At 37.5% G+C, this 17,787-nt stretch overlaps 1 protein-coding gene, 1 long non-coding RNA gene and 1 pseudogene across 2 annotated transcripts in view; 1 reads left to right on the top strand and 2 right to left on the bottom strand.

The window, feature by feature from the left end:
* The window catches only part of LOC119911931 (fucolectin-1-like), a 9,236-nt gene extending 7,944 nt beyond the window's left edge, over positions 1-1,292 (top strand). The window contains exon 4 of the mRNA XM_038730906.1: positions 1,275-1,292. Coding sequence (XP_038586834.1) covers positions 1,275-1,292 — 18 coding nt within the window. The remainder of the gene's footprint in view (positions 1-1,274) is intronic.
* Positions 1,293-1,297: 5 nt separating this feature from the next.
* Positions 1,298-13,128, bottom strand: LOC119911930 (annotated as a pseudogene).
* A 2,969-nt stretch (positions 13,129-16,097) lies between these two features.
* LOC119913479 lies at positions 16,098-17,440 on the bottom strand. The gene is made up of 4 exons (XR_005446460.1): positions 17,427-17,440; positions 16,654-16,736; positions 16,283-16,375; positions 16,098-16,147 (listed from the first exon to the last, which is right to left on the bottom strand). It is a non-coding gene; the product is annotated as an uncharacterized LOC119913479 (long non-coding RNA).
* Between the last annotated feature and the right edge of the window lie 347 nt (positions 17,441-17,787).

Raw genomic sequence — 17,787 nt, 5'->3', positions numbered from 1 at the left:
TTAATATCACTATATATTGTATACTGTATTTACAATGTTTTATTGCTGTACTTTTACTGTGTAAGTTCTTGTTGTTGTATTTTAACCTGTGAAGCACCTTGGTCAACCTTGGTTGTTATAAGTGTGCTATATAAATAAAATTGATATTGATATTGATGAGGCTTTCTGCAACATATGCAAAGTCAGTTACACAATTTTTATCTTGGTTTGCACATTTGCATTTTATGTATTTTTGTGGTTAAACTTAAAGGTCATGTTTACCCTTAAAGCAGGTGTCCTCCAAAGAAAAATGACCATATAGGTTGTTTTTAGCCACACAAAATTACCACTCATGTTAAACGTTCGTTGTGGCAGCGACCTCTAGTGGCCGTACAATGCAAACACATGACAAAGACGGTGACGTATTATAAATAGCCAGAAAGTGGAATTTCAGTAGTGGTGGTGGGTAGGGTCCTTCACCCAGGTGACTGGCAAACTTACGTAGTAGCATTAGCTACTTTAGCAATAGCTTTAGCATTAGCTACGTTGGCTTCGTAGCATTAGCTTGGTGAAATTAGCTTTAGCTACATTAGCTTCATAGGGGTGTGTGCCTAAACCTAACTCAGTGTTTTATGCATGTAGACGGTGAACCCAACAGCTGTACAGATCACGGCCGATCTGCTAGCAGCAGGGTTCACCTCACTTGTGTCGCAGCGGTTTCCCCGTGTTTATGTCATTTGACGTGGGTCACGTGATTTCCAAAACGAAGGTATGGTAAGCCGCTATTGTAGGATACACTCATATAACAGCACCTGTAGAGGCACCATTTTATAGGCTCATATGAGTCGTTTTTGGAGGTTGGTTAATACGAACTTGTTGTTTAAGTTGGAGGACTTGTTTCCAAAGAGTAACTTAACAGCCACCTAAAAATCTGTGTTTTGCTGCCCTCTCCTTTTGAGAGTTTCAAGCCTGTTTCATCGCTGGTTTGTGGTTGGTTACCACACCCAACAGTAATGTAGTACACTGGGGGTAAGGAATGAAAGGGGTGTTGAGTTACTCCTTAATCAAGACCTTAAAGGGATGTTCAGCATGTGTGCTTACCAACTGTTTCACAGGGCACACTGTTAAAAAGATAAAAGCTAGAAAAAATGGTATCGCCTCATTAATTGTATATTTCGACAGTGTCAACAGGTACCTGAAATAGTCAGCGAGTAAAAAGATGAAAATCTTTGTCCATTTTGTTGTAGGGTTAGGTTTTGTTGTTGTTTTTTGTGGTTCATCTTTTGCTCTTTCAGCATGACGGTGACAAGTGAAATGCTCAGCTCTCATTGGCAGAACACCCTGTGATAGAAACATATTTTGGTTTAAGTGGGAAACAGTTTAAAACTTACCAAGCACATACACCTGTACTTCACAAAGTGTCAAATTCTTCTGTAGTCCAGGAAGAACAACATGGACAAAGCGACCTTCCATTATTCCACACTGGTAGTTGTATTTGCTCTGTCCCGTTGCAATGGAGATGATGGCACACCTGAAATATAAGAAAGCGATAATCAAAGGCTGATAAGTACTAGTACTTCTACAGCAAGTAAGTACTCTTTTCTTCCTGCACCTTTGGTTGCTGGTGTCATTTTTGAGACCGATGCGGATCTCAGCACCGTCCAGCTCCTCTGAGCAGCAGTCGCTGATGCTGGTGACAGACACAGCTGTTATTTTGTAGATACTCCTCAGTCCAGTTGCCACCAGGGGTTGTCTTGCAGTGGAACTGAAGCACAGGTGCTTTGTGGATCCTTCCCACTGTCTTCATCAATGGCCATTTGTGGAGCTGTTGCTGCAGAAGCTGGTCTTCCAGACTGTGTGGCTACTCCTCTCGGTGCCACGTTGGCTGACAGGAGTGTCATGAAGGCATTTGCGAAAAAATGAATGAGTAAGGACCAGTTACTGATTCATATGGAGAATCACAGCACTTAATGAAAACTGAAGTACTTCATCACGACAAAATACTCTACAGCACATCTTTGAGGCCAGATTGCTTATTGTAAAGCAAATCAAAGTGTTAGATAGATAAACCAAAGTATTAGACACATATAACATTTATTTATACCTGATATTGGCATTTGATAAAAATTAGGGCAAAAAACACACACTTAACCATTGTGTAGATGTTGAGAAATTTCACCATATATGTGAAAACTTTAACTAGTCACTGGGCCGTGAATGTGTGTGCAAAACTAACATTTACAGAACATTTAACAATTTCTCACCTAACATGCAATTTAAAGTAAAGGATCTTCAGGGTTATCAATTGAATAATTATATAAGCTGTGCTCTGCATTCACTTTAAATCAGATTAAAGTGTTGAAATAAAATTATTTTGAATCATGAAAATCATAGAATGATGACAGAATAATTTTGTGAAGATTTGATAAAGATTTGAATTTTGGAATAATAGCTGTAGTTTCTGTGTTGAGTGACTTCTTTGTTTGTTTGTTCATATCTTTGTTTTGTGGCAGTATATTATATGTTTTTGTGGTCAGGTTATGATGCCTGCAACTTATTTTTTTTTCTTGGTAGTTTTTACCTTGCATGTGGATAGAACGCTTACAGTATGTTAGTCAAGCTTGTTATCTGTCCTTTGCTTCCCTGTGTGTCATATTGTTTGAAATATATAACTTTTTACAAATATTGCTCTGATTGTTAGTGTTTCGAAAAATAAATGCATATAGACACATTTTGAACTCCAAAGAATTGCTTAGCCCTCAGCATGGACACTATTAATATCTGAGCACAAAATAGCTTCTAAATTCAGCAGAAGGCTGAACGTGGACAGACCTTAATCTTCAATTAAGTTCTTTTGTAAATCTATATCAATAACACTAAACAATATTGTGTCAATTTCTTCTTCATTATGTTCACACAGAAATCATGGCATAATTGAACCAACTATTTAGAGGCCATTGCTCAGTGCTGCATTACTTCCTGTAAGGGTTGTAGTGGCGTACACTTTGACCTCACAAAGCTGAAGTCGCCTTCCTACACCACGGATGAAAACATTGACGTAACGTCCTTCCATCTGGTCGCAGTTAAAGACATATTTAATTTCATTGATCACAGTGATGACTCCACATCTGATGGGCAAAAAGACAGAAAAACAAAGCTATTGATTGACAGTAGGATGACGATTCCTACCTTTCAAAAAATGCTAGTTAACGAAGATTTATCCGTATGCAGCCTTTTATTTAAATAATGACATAAAGACGGTGGATATTCGGTAATATGAGTTCAGAGCTCAGCCATAATGTGACGTTTTAATTATATTATATAAAGTGCTAAACGATTCATTATGTACTGTATTATACTATTAATATAGTTAAGTATAGTAAGTATATATAATTTATATATTATATTAATAGTAATGAATCATACTGCATATACATTTTAATAGATTAAACGTAATCCAATATCTCATATGCGCTCCTCTATTATACTACACCACATATGGTGTCTATACTATACCTACAATACTGTGTTTGGTTTAAGGTGCAATAGGCTTATTTTTAAATAATATAATTTTACTTTACTTATTAATTATCTCGTACTTTGTGTATTTTTTTGCATATAGGCAATCATTCATTTACGAATGAAATAGCCCCTCCCAAACTGAAAATATCCAACATGAACACAACATGAAATCAAGTTTAAACCATTACATCACCTGGGATTGTTGTTGCCATTGTTCTCCAGTGAGTTACCAATGAGGATTTCAGCCCCCTGTTGATCATAAATGCAGCAATCTGATCTTGGGATCACTTCAATATATGAGATGTTGTACGGACCCCGCATGTCCAGTCTCCACCAGGGGTTGTTTTCCCAATAAGTGCAAACACAGCTTCCATTAAAATAGTTTGAAAAAGGTTTGCCATCAATCACCAAGTATGGCAGACGTGTCGAGTCACCCACTGATGACTGAGCAGCCACTCCACCCAGAGCCACATTAGCTGGAAAGTAGGCACAGTGAAGTGATTATAGTGTCAATAATCAAATGCATGTTTGCAGTGCAAAATATAAAACATCTACACAGAAAAGCACTTGATAAGAAGATTAAACATGCTTTAAAATTAAAGGGAGAAAATACATATTATAATATGTATTTTCTCCCTTTAAAACAAAAAGACTATGTAGCTTACTGAGTCTATCAAAGATTGTTCTTTAATTGTTCATCATCCTTTATCTCCGTTAGCTAACTTATCCACACTCATACCAGCCGAAGTATGGAAGTACGATAACAAATCAGAGTCAGACTTATCTTGTGACCCTTTGAAGGGGGCCCGATCAGTAGGTTAGGAACTAGGATAAACTAAACTACTTAGCTGTATAAAGTAGTTAAAACTTGTTCCACCTCAAACAGCAAGAACAATGTTGCTTAAACACTATATATTATACAGTAATAAATGTCTGACAGGATGTTTTACAGCACAATCAGTACATTTACTTGGATATTTTAAGCACATTAATAATATTTTTGTACTTTTCTTACCTGCCTGGTGAGTAATCCTTAAAGTGAGAAGGATTGACCCTGCATTGATACGAAACTCAAATGAGCATGCAGCCTGTGTCAGTTCTTACATTTTTATGGTTTGTTTCCTTGTGGCTTAATAAATACATTTTAGTTTCAGAATGTATCACAATGTGAGAAAATAAAATAAATGATATGGGAAAATTAAAGAAAGTCATGTTCTTCTTGACCATACAGGATTTAATCTATTAATGAGCTATAAAGGAATGAAATTATCTCCGATCTTTTTTATTGCACTTTGAATAGTGTTTTTAGTTCAAGTTCAAACAAAAATCCACTTATTTAAACACATGAATGTCTTTGTATCACTTACCCCCAATAAAAAGGATTGTCCAACTCCACTCCATGATCTATATTTAATTGTGTGTAGCACAAAGAATGCTTTTAAACCTCTTCATAAAACATAAGCTTAAAGGCAAAACGATGGCAAGACTTAAGTTAACAAAAAATCTCAACTTGCCTGTGATCTTAATCTTTTATGTGATGTGCATTTGAATTGATTTGTATACGGATAAATGCAAAACACATTTACATCATAACATGCATGAGAAACAACACCTGACACCTGCTCAGTGACTGGGATCAAGTGTGCTCAACAAAATACAATGATAGCTTTGACCTCGGGGTCAGCAGTAGTGTCGAGTCTGATGCAAAGTTAAAAAATAAGGTGGAGAAACTCATACGTACAGCTACAAAACATGAGCTACATCATAATGAGTATACTTAAAACTTGAGTCTGCAAATCACTAAATGTAGTAAAATGATGTACAATCTTCTTCCACAATGCAATGCAAAAAACTGTTAAGCATTAAAGTGAAGTATCCGTTTAAATCACAGTTTTACTGCCTTTGCACAACCCCCATGTTGCATAATTTAATGATAGGCTATAAAATGGTAAAGCATATTGATTTCTTGTTTACTAACTGCAAAACCAGAATACTACAGTAAACTGTATACTGTGTAGTATGGAACTGGGACACAGTTCATAATAGTTTTGTTAGTTTGCTTATCATATTTGATGTGGTGCAAAAGTCTGTATAATATTTTATTTGCATCATAAAGTACCAACAAAAAAAAATCAGTAACAAATCCTAAAGAATTGCAGTGAAATTTTAAATATATCATGAAATATGACTATATTTAATATGTTCTTTTCTGCTCTCAGTTATGAAGAATCCTTTTGAATTGTTAATGTTCTGTCTTCAGTGATTGAATATTACAATACTACTTATTTCATGTCCTGTGTGCGTGTACTGGTCTGTCTGTCTTAGAATAGATGTTATCTATTAAAATGTGCATGTCATTGATTTGGTTGTCAGCCGGGGTGACAGCTGACAAGACGTTCTTGATTTGTTTCTCTACTGTGAGGAGGATTTTCAACGATTGATGTCATTCATGCTGACTTTTCTGCTTGGAAGCTCACATTTGGTTTTCCATTCAATTAACCAAATTTGAATGTGCATGTTGAAAAACTTTGAAGCAAACTAATGGGCTGGCACTTTGACAACAACAAACCCCAGCTCACAAAGTCATGTGTGTGCAGTGATTTCTAATAGATGTTTATTATGCCACATTGTGGTGTTTATTGCTGAAACTATGATTCTTTTGCACAAATCACACAGCAAAGAAGTGTATTATCATGCAGCTACTCCACTACATTTGTCTGAAAGTTTAGTTACTTGCATTGCTGTAGTTGCTTTTCAGATTAAGAAATTACATAAAGAAAAATGTGATAGACATGTTCTTAATGTCAGTGCTTTCCAACCTTTTTGGTTTGTGACCTCTTACAAAAAGCAGTGTGTACTTGGGGCCCCTTTTCACGTTTCAGATGTACAACGTGGACAAAATTGTTGGTACCATAGGTGTCATTTACACTGGGGCGCTGGGGACATGTCCCCATCACATTTTGAAATGGATGATTTTGTCCCCATCACTGTCATGATACTGTCTGTATTTTTTGTTTTTTTGTCTGCTTTATTCGTTCTGTGTTCTGAGTCCAGTTCCTGTTTGATTCTTGTCTTGTGTTTTGTTGCTGACGTCTTGTGTGCAGTCTTCTGTTCTGTTAGTCCTGTCTTATAGTTCTAGTCCTGTCTTTGTTGTTTCTGCCTGTCTGGCTTAGTTACCTCTCCCTGTTTGGTTGTTTGATATCAGATTGTTCTGTTGGTTTTTTGAATTTTTGAGTTTTGTTTAAAATAAACCCAGAGAACTGAAGCTGAACCTGTTTGTGCCCTGCATTTGGGTCCTCAACTTGCTTTTGAGGTTGGAAGGGTACCTTCTCCAGACTACATGTTTCAGCTCCTTCCACAGATGTTCAAAAGGATTTAGATCAGGGCTCATAGAGGACCACTTCAGAATAGTCCAATGTTTTGCTCTTAGCCATTCTTGGGTGTTTTAAGCTGTTGCAAGACCCATGACCTGCGACTGAGACCAAGATTCCTCACACTGGGCAGAACATTTCTCTCCAGAATGACTTGATAGTCTTAAGATTTCATTGTACCCTTTACAGATTCAAGACACCCTGTGCCAGATGCAGCAAAGCAGTCCCAAAACATAGCCAAGCCTCCTCCTACCTTCAGTAGGTACAGTGTTCTTTTCTTTATATGCTTCATTTTTGGGTCTGCGAGAAATAGAGCTGACTGGAGCAAACAGCTCTAGTTTTGTCTCATCTGTCCAAAGGACATTCTCCCAGAAGCTTTGTGGCATTTTTCCAATTTGCATTCTTGCTTTTTTATAATTTGCTTTCAACAGTGGTGTCTTCCATTAAGTCCACTTTGGCTTATTTACGTATAAATAACTGATTCATCACATCTTTGACTCTGTCCTTCTTTGGGAAGAAAATTTCTTTCACATTTGGCATAGTTGGCAGGATTGGATGCTCCACTGATCAACTCTTAGGTCCAAACTACAGGTAACATTACTGGTAGTGAAAGTCCAAGTGAAAGGGAAACCGCCTGACTTTTGGACCGGGTCCTGACTGTGTGGTGACCGGCTGGACGCTCCAATTGACTTAAAATAATGAATACGGTGTTTTGAATCATTTCTTGCAATTGGAAAAAAAAGCCTAGATTGATAGAGTATGTGGGAAATGTTTATCAGAATTCGACGTAAAACCTTCGTGGTAGTCAGATGTTTCTGGTAGTTTCGGTCAGACATCATTCCAGAAAAAGTTCTCCCAAGTGGGGTTTTGTAGAACTATAAATAAACCTTAATTGTCAATCCTTCAGGGTATTTGAAGATAGATCGGGTGTGGTGATAACCAGTCTCATGTAAATCCCGAAGAGCGTATTAGACTAAAAAAATAAATAAATAAAGTAACAGCCTATTTGCAAATCCTGAGTGATTCTGGAAACAAAAAGAAAAAAGACCTGCGTGTTTATGAAACAAGGGTGAGCCCTTGCTGCAGCGGCCTCAGACCTGTGGCTGTTGTTTGCATGTTATTCTCTCTTTGTCTCTCTGCTGCTATAAAACGGTCCTATCTTAAGTAATATTAAATATATATATATACATATGAATATACGTATATACTATGAGTAGTTCTGTTATGCTAAGTAACACATGCCTAGAAATAAATTAAAGATGTTTTCATGTAAAGTCCTATAGAGGATTTAAGAGGTTTTTGTGGTTTTAAAAGTGTTTGTTCCAAACATTATGCCCCACTAAGAATAGGAAAAAATGAAAGTGGGTGTATGTATGAGATTTTATGAACTGCATATAGGCTACAGAAGAGTGAACTGCTCGGGATGTGATCATACAGGTCATCTGGTGGAAGTTTACCAGACTTATTGTGTGCTTGATAAGATCTAACCATATACAATATGGGAAGATCAGAGTGATTGTGTTTTTTGTGTCATTTACTTTGCGATGACTCCCAGTCTGTTCTCTGCCACCACAGACGCTTTTAACTCCCTTGTTCATTCAGTAACAGTCCCAACTCGTTATTGGTCCATGACAAAAAAATGTCTGGTGCGGGTCTTCATCTGTAGTAGGCTACTATATTCTTTCACCAAATCTACTGTAACTACAGAACAAACAATCTGCTTCATGTTTACAACAGAGGATGGAGAACAGTTCTGATACGTAGCTAAAACTCTGGTGTGGACGGAGATCATATTTGTTTTAAAACTCCATTTTTAAAAATATAGCCACGAGCGGCAATGATTGGGATCCAAGCAAGTCGTGAAAAACACAACATTTGACATTTGCAGAGAAGAAGAGCAGATGCAGATGACGATTAAAGTGATCAAAGAATTTGCACTTTGAAATAATTGGGGAAATGCAAATTAGATTTTTACAGCATCACCTTGAGTGTCATTAAATGTACCTGACTACTGGGTGAAATGCTCAAACCACCTGCGACATTTTGTGTTTCCAAGGTTTAAAGTTTAAGCTGGACAAACACTTTTAAGCAGCGAAAATTAAGAAGAAAGTGTCTTGGGATCCAAATAAAATATAGAGTAGGTGACTTACTGACTGAGCCACTAGTGACAGGTTATTTCAACACACCTTCTCACAAGTTGAGGTAGTAATGTTGCATGTGCCAGACCTGGAGAGTTTTGTCAGTTTACACTTAAAATGCTGCGTGAAAATTCATGCATCATTCTGCTGGATTTGGGTGTGTTAACAATTATTTTGATGGCATTTGATCCAAAACTGAGCAAAAAAGAAAAAAGATCACTGCAGACTCACTGTTTGACCGATCAAAAAACCCTTGATATCGGCCATCTAGAGAATGTCTGTGTTGATTTTGTTTTAACATCTATATCTCCAGTCTTTCTCCAAGTCTTTCTTCAATGATTTAGCATTCTGAAAAATTTAGAGTGACTGACTTCTGAACTGACCATAGGTTGCAGTGAGGCAAACATATCAGTGGATGTGCTGAAAAAATTTCAGCTCTCTAGGACGTACAGGTGATTTTCTTACATTTTTGGAAGTTTGGAATGAAAAATGTCTAGCAATTTACAATTTAAGCCACACCCACATTGAGCAATCATTACCAAATTTTATACATCAACTGAGTAGTGACCCTAATATGAATTCATATGTTTAACAAGTTTGATCCGTTTATTGCTATTTAATCACAGCAAAATGTTTAGTTTGGGATCATATAGCTGTCGTAATGGTGAGTTGTGTTTATTCACATTATCGCGTTGTGTGTGAACACTTGGCAGTTGTCCAGCGACAAAACTCCCGCGAGGAGAGCGTTGAATGGATTAAATTCGCATTTGGTCAACACAGTCTCACTCCCTACTCGTCAAATGTCTGACGCATGGTCAAGGCCCTTTGTCGTCGCTTTTTAAAGACTTGGGTAGCCCTTTTGCATCAAATATTGACGTTTAGGGACCCACAGTCAAGTTAGCAAACGCTTAGCAACAATAAATATGCAATATCCGGTTACACTTTCAAGATAAAACGTAACGTTTCGATACATTGCCATGTTGAAACGCGCATTATTAAAGTCGTGAAACGTTGCAGTTTCGTTAGGTTTAGGCACAGAAAGTACTTGGTTGGGTTTAGGCAACAAAACTACTTGGTTAAGGTTAGGAAAAGATCATGGTTTGGGTTAAAATAGCTATGTATGTCAATTAAGACTTAAGTTAACTAACGTTAATGTCAATTTACCTCACTCGCCTAAATAAAAACATTTAATGTTTTGTTTCGCACGGGACACAAACCCTGTTCTCCTGCTTCAAGGTCTGGGTTCTGGCCCTCTATCCACCCCAATCACCTCCTTACTTCGTCTTTTCTCTTAAATATCATACTTGCCTTTACCATCAGAAACTGACACAACAGGGCTTCCCTCAATACATCGAACTATGACGTCAAAGGGATCCCTAGTGCGTCACAAACTGACGATTATGGCTCTTGACCAAGCGTCCATATGTGACGACTTGGGAGTGAGACCGGGTTGATTTGGTATGAATGCATGATAAAACGGAGTAGTGTAGATGGGGCCTTAATGTCAGAGACAACTCCTTCACACAAGTACTGTTTCCCTGGCTGACCAAATCCAGAAAGAAGCTGACATACAGAGGAGGGAACAAACACTGTACCCTGACCTGAAGACTCTCTCCCAAACCCAAACCCCAGTGACTGAAGAAAGACAAAATGGAAAAAACACTATCTTCCTAATATCTTCCTAACTTCTCCTCTTCCTGAGCCAAGGAGAAGGAAGGGTTGAACACCTACTGCTCATGGTGACATTTCCAAATCCCCAGCCTCGACCACCTGGTGAGAGTGAAAAACAGTATTTACATAACAAAAATACGTACAGTTAACACCAGATTTTTTAAACACTCCCTAGTTTGACATTTAATGTACAAAGTGTTAAAGTGACAATTCTTGTAGTCTCAGGAACAAAAGTCTCACTTATCACATTTAAAGTTCAATTTCAATTCAATTTTTCAATTCAATTCAATTTTATTTATATAGCGCCAAATCACAACAACAGTTATCTCACAGCGCTTTTCATAAAAGAGCAGGTCTAGACCGTACTCTGTGATGTTATTTACAGAAGCCCAACAGTTCCCACCAAGAGCAGCACTAGGCGACAGAGGCAAGGAAAAACTTCCTTTTAAGAGGCAGAAACCTCGAGCAGAACCATGGCTCAGGGTGGGCGGCCATCTGCCTCGACCGGTTGGGGTGAAGGAGAGAGAGAGAGAGAGAGAGAGAGAGAGAGAGAGGGCAGGAGAGGAACAAAGAGAAAAAGAGAGGGATGGAAGGAGAGAGAGAGGGAGGCATCCTGCACAATATACACACACAGAGGTACAGACAGTAAAGGTGATTTTGCTATAGACTAGATGAAAAATCGTACAGATATTTATAGTAGTGTTAATGGTAACAGTCGTAATGTTAATTATTATAATAACAATAATAATAATAGGACTAGTAACAATAGTCGTTGCAGCAGAGGGTGTTGAGCAGGAACATGGGGGCAGCAGGTGACCCGCAGCCACAGATCCAGACTCCACAGCTCCAGAGCCAGAAAACCTGCAGGAAGTGAAAGGAGGAGAGAGGAGAGGGACGAGAAAGCACAAGACTACTGGAAAGGGGAGGAGTTGTGTTAGTAACATGCAATAATGGGATGAGGTTGCATACAGAGGGAGAGAAAGTAGAGGAGAGAGGAGCTCAGTGCATCATAGGAAGTGCTTCCTACTGCCCCTAAAACATCAAATTTTTCATCAACATTTCTGATACATTTGAAACAGCTATCAGACTTGCTCACACACACACAAAGTCACATTCTCGTAGAAAACGGTACCATTGTGGGAATGCCCTCACACCAACTCCTGAGGGAAATATCTGACTCTTTAGCTGCCAAATGCTCCACCACGCTAGTCACTAACTTTTTCTGTCTTTTGTTTGGTGCTGAGTATCAGGATTATTTGTTTTTTTGCCTAAAACTGCTGCCTGCTAGACGCTGATGAGAGCAGTGGGAGTGAACCTGAAAGACACTATAAAGATCCACAGAGCACACTACAAAGTTGGGTGATAATTCTTCTTTCTCATTAAAATGGTTATATGATCCATTGTTAATATAAAATTATTTATTATAGCCGCTTTAAGAAAGGTAGTGCTTATTTACATCGCTTTTCAATAGTTCTCTTATTGTACTGGAGAGCACTGGCCTGTACTACGACGTGAGGTAACTGGTTTATCCAGGTAACTTCAGGAGTAACTTCATGACGTCTGGTGTGTATCTTCCTGATTAACCCGTACTACGAAAGGTGGATAGGTGTTTACCAAGGTCTGTTGCCATGGCAATTTACGCTGCATCTCTAAACTGCTCCAAAACTGCAGGTTTTGTTTGTGATTAACTCGAGGTTACCCTGTAAACATGGACTACACACCACATCTGAACTCAGTGTCAATGATGAGAAGTAGGATATTAATGCATGCACTAGATACATATTTTAAGATCATCCTGACTTGTTCCACTGCGGTTGCAGCTGAAGTGAAGTTATTCTTAACACAGCATTATTTTCATTCAGCGAGCCCAGCAGCTTCAGTGATTTTAGGGAGATCTTAAGTAATTAACGGGACAGTTTCTTAGATGTAGCCCGTGTGTAGGCTACACTTGAATTATCCCAAGTGTATTCACATATTTAGATTGACTATTTTACGTGTCCAAAAAAATACAGAGCCAGGGTGGGGGTTAATAAACCGAGAAAAAAAATCCTAGATGAAAGAGAACAAAAGTCAGAAAAATTCCCTGAAATTAAAATCACAAAAAATTCCTTATCTCTGGTGTTGTCCTCTGAATCCGTTCAATCCATGGCAAAGTCTCTAAGGTGCACGATCATATAGTGAGTGTGGGCTTAACTCACCTATTTCCTCACTGCTAAAGTCTAATAAATTGGTGGCATATACAAGGAATTCAGTAACTCACCGCCCTTAGAGACAAACGTGGACTTCTTGTTACAAGGAGCTTCAACCCAGCATCCATGCTGAGACACTGCAACAGAAGCACAGTTTCCCAAATTCTGTGTGCCGCTCATGCCGCTCAGCCAGTACCTGAAGGATGTTTCTTGTCCATCCGACCACATCCAGGCATCATTGAACAGACCGATCCACATTTCCTGGTTCCTGACTAAACTGTCATCTATCTCTGAATTAATCACCTCATTGCTATGTCAGTGTGGTTACTTCTGCAAAGCTTTTAACTGTCCACCAAGCTTGTTCCTCTTGAGTAATAAACATATGTTGTCATGTCATCCTGCTGACCTAAGGAGACATACAGGGAAACAGCAGCAAAAGTGAATTTCAGATCTTTCTTCTGCAAAGCAAGCAGGGGTCATGCATGAGATTAACAGTAAGAAACACTTTTTCCACAAAAGGTTCCTTTAGATGGCTTTAAAATGACATACTTTCAAAATAGAGGGACATGCATGCAAACAGTACATCCTCCTCATATAGTGGTTTGCAGGAAGGGAAATTGTATGGAAATTTAAGGTAAATATCTACTCTTGCACAATAACAGGATGAAAGTCAATTCTGTTGTCGGTGATGCTAATGTGTTAGTAAGCAGTGGTTGTGAAACTTTTTGTCTTGTGGCCTGGAAAATGTATCAATATCACCTCAATACAGGTTATGATCAGTGAAAAAAGAGTGATTGGAGAAACATGATAGGATAGTAAAATACAATGTACATATCACCACAAGACAAAACCAGTGGTTCCCAATCTTTTTGGGTTGTGACATCAGAAAATATTAACTTTAGTTGTTCTGAAGTGTTAGTCCATATATTTAAAGACCTGTCAACACCTTTTGGACTGACAGCTTTACAGTGATGGCGCATGGATAAGATGCTTGCCTTTGGTGTGGGAGACCTGGGTTCAATTCCCACTGTGAGACATCCACCATGTGTCCCTGAGCAAGACACTGAACCCCTAGTTGCTCCAGAGGCGTGCGACCTCCGACATGTATAGCAATTGTAAGACACTTTGGATAAAAGCATCAGCTAAATGTAAATTTAATTTGCATATTTGAACGTAACATGTCAGTAATTAACTGCGTAAGTTCTTCAAATTTGCGCATTTTAATTAGTTAACCTAATTTCCATATCAATGTGTCGATTGTGATGACATAGGCTACATTTTACTGTACTCACCTGTAGTGTCTCCATTAGGTACAAGTATGTACATGTACAGCCTGTATGGCCATGATATTGCCTAAGCTGAACTTTAGCCAACTTATTACATTAGCTAGTAGCTCATTATGCATGTTAGCCAGATACTAGTTGACTATATTTTGTCTTTTGGCTAATAGCAGTAAACTCGAGGCACAGGTAGCTAAGTCTTTCGTTGATCACAACTCACCTCCACACAAGCTGGGATGGAAGATTTATGTGATAAGGAGAGGCAGAGCATCGAAATGACAAATCTCCCCACCTGATATTTAGATTTTTTAATCAAATTATATCTGACAGTAAACCCTCAAAATCAGTGTTTGTGTATTGCTTTATTGCTGTTAATAATTGTGTACACTTATGCTATCCTACCCTCACACTACTGACATTTCCAAGAATTAAATATAGTAATAATGATGATAATATTTGTATAGCAGTTTTTCAATGCAGGATTTACAGCAATCAATGTAAAACATAGACAAGTTGAACAAAAACTGGTATCACACACAGTGGTTTGAAACTACTACTAATAATAATAATGCAAGCAATTTGTCCTAAGAAGTGAGATGAGACACAGCAAACAATTATAATTGTTGTGTGTACATTTGTAGTTTCATTTTTATTTACACTCAGTATTATAACATTTTCATAAGCAAACCAATACATATTTTAAACCTTAAAATGCATCTTTTCAGAAATATTTCCAAGTCAAATAGTCAAAAAATGCTGTGCGTTACCAGACAGAGCTAAGCTAACTGGCTGCTGGCTACAGCTTCTTAATTATTGTACAAACAGGAGAGTGAAAGAATCATATTCTGACTCTCAGCAAGAAGTAAATTAGCCTGTTTTCCATAATGTACAACATAAGTATTCATTTTATGTGCATCAGCTGCTGCTTCCATAGTGGACCTTTAGCGGAAAGATTTGTTTTCTCACACAATTTCTTTGAATGCAAAAAATGACAGCTTCAACCTTCCTTAATTTAGTCATAATTGACTGAGTAAGATTAATGTGGCTCAGTTAAAAATGAAATGTTAGCACACAGCCAGAGTTTACTTTACTTTAAAGAAACCTTGTATACAGTTACAGTGAGTAAATTAAAAAGAAGGGGGTAAAAAACAGCGTTTATTTACAAATACATTTTCATCTTTATCAGCTTTCCTGTTTTTACCATCCAGTACACACAGTCCACTGGTCCACATTGTTCAGCTTCAGCCCAGTCAGAGTGGCAGGACTCTTGATTCAGCTCCCTCCTGTCACACACCTGTTGGAGAAAAGACAGCACACACACTCTATAGTCTGACTCCCTCTACAGGTAAACATGTAGAAAAGCACAGAATACACCTTTTGAGCCTTTGACCATATTGTTGGTGGTACTGAGAGTCAAAGACTAACACATGGTTGTGTTATTATGTCAATCGAAAGATTGGGAACAACACCACAAGATAATAAGGTGAATTATTATTAGATATATTCCTACATTGTATATTTACATGGAAAATACATTAAATACACAGTGAGTATGTATGTGTGTACTTTTACACTTCCCTGCTTATGAACATATTTCCCTTTACATCTTTTACTGCTATGCCAAAACTTGCACAAGTCAAATAAATTGAATATGACTTGGTATCAAGTCAGCAGAAACAACAGAAACAGTGGGCCAGTGTTCTGGCTTTAACCTGGTCAGTAAATAAACAAACTCTAATCATGCAGAACTTCTCATATAGTAAAAGTTACAAAGCACTTTAAAAAAAAAGGTGAAAAAGTAAAGAGAAAAAGTGAGAAAACAGCACATGAAACAAGGACACCAACTTCACAAACATTAAGTATAATGTTTTTAAATCAAGACAAAGACCAAGAAAACTAGAAATTTAAATTCTAAATTATATTAAAATTCAGAAATTAGTTTACAGTACCTCCTTTGTTTTGACTTGTGTGTACTTATTTGGTCCAAACTGGATTTGCTATAAAGATGAAAATATGATTATGTTAGCCATTGCCTTGACTTTGTTTTCACTAATTTTATTATCTTTTTAAAAAGTGTAGAAAAAATTACTATAACAAAAAGAAAGGAAGTAAACATGACATTAAAGTCTTACTGTGTTGTCTTCAGTCTTGCGTGAAACTCGTCCTGACGTCTTCCAGCGGATTTTGAAGTCACTGATCCCCTTGCTTTTCATCTTTGCCTCCAGCTAGGAAGCATTCAAAAAAATCTGTCTTTACATTTCTAATAACTTTAATAATGAGCAACTTGGATATTAATAGATATGGCTCTTACAAACTATTAATTACTAATTGCTTCATCATAACTACTAACACTGTTACAGGGGTCTAATATCAGAATTTGGAATTCCTATACATAAAATGTTATGATGAAGAAGTTTTACCTTCCACGCCATGCCCTTTCACAGTGATAGACTTTACGAAGGTACATATGACACAATATCCCATTAAAATTTCTCTTTCTCACCTGCTTTAAGATTTGTTGTTGGATGACCGGGTCACTCATGTCAAAGTCAGTGCTGATCTTCACGACAGATCTCTTCTTAAAGTCTGAAAATGGTTGCTGATGTGATAGCTGTTATGTTATGTAATATTTTACCATACCATTTTTTAGCATGGTTCAGTTTATTGATGACATTTTTTTAATCATAAACTGAGTTTTAGGAATAATTTTCCATCCCCCAAGCAGGTTCAGGTTCATTTCAATGCACTTTGAAAAAATTAAATACATTTTTCGAAAATGTGAACAGTAAAATGCTGAATGCCTGGCAAATTTAATCCATTTCACAAGGGTAAAAAAGTGGTTTTACTTTCAAATATGTTAATTTACTCTAGAAAATCATATTTTTCATCAAGCATGAATTCTGGGTAAGCAGCAACAAAAGAATAACAAAGAATAATAGACTGGTACTGAAAGAAAAAAAATACTTTCTAATAAACTTTTTAAATTTGCAGTAGAGCTGCAACTACTTATGATTTTAACTGTTAGCAATATTTTTTTCAATTAACTAAATAATTTAGTTTACAAAAAGAACTTACATTGAAAAATGTCAATTACATTTTTCAACCAACCAAAAGCATTTACTTAATAACGATGCAAAACACAGAAAAGCAGTAAATCCTCACATTGGAAGTTTCAATAAGCAAAGGTTTTGAAATTTTACTTGAAACTTTTTGTAAATCAACTAATTCATGTTTTGCTTAAGGAGTAATTTAAAGCATAAACTCGTAAACACTTACATTGGCAAAGAAACTAGATTTGGTGTTGCAGGATCTTACGCTCCATTTTCTGTCAATGTAAGCACAGTTCGGACCCTCTCCTACGTTGTTGGGGTTTCAGACCCTGGTATCTGAATGTGGAGATACTCCCATCAGACCACTTCCAAGAGTCTCCAAACAGGCCGATCCATGCCAGCTTTCCTGTCGGCACCATGATCTGGATTTCCTGGTTCTCAGCCTGGTTCCTCACACTGAGCAGGTCTGTGTGGTACTCCCTGCAGTAGAGCTGTGCATCGGCCCACATCATAGGTGTTTCCACGAGAATCTTTGTGTGCTGGGCCCCATCTCTGCCTGTGAATAAAGAATAATCATGATGTACCAA

Source organism: Micropterus salmoides, unplaced genomic scaffold (genome assembly GCF_014851395.1).
Source record: "Micropterus salmoides isolate LMB-PRFRI ecotype aquatic unplaced genomic scaffold, ASM1485139v1 Ms_hic_scaffold_2, whole genome shotgun sequence".
Lineage (NCBI taxonomy): Eukaryota > Metazoa > Chordata > Actinopteri > Centrarchiformes > Centrarchidae > Micropterus > Micropterus salmoides.
The sequence above is the reverse complement of the archived record's forward strand: the minus strand, read 5'-3'. Positions and strand labels throughout refer to the sequence as shown.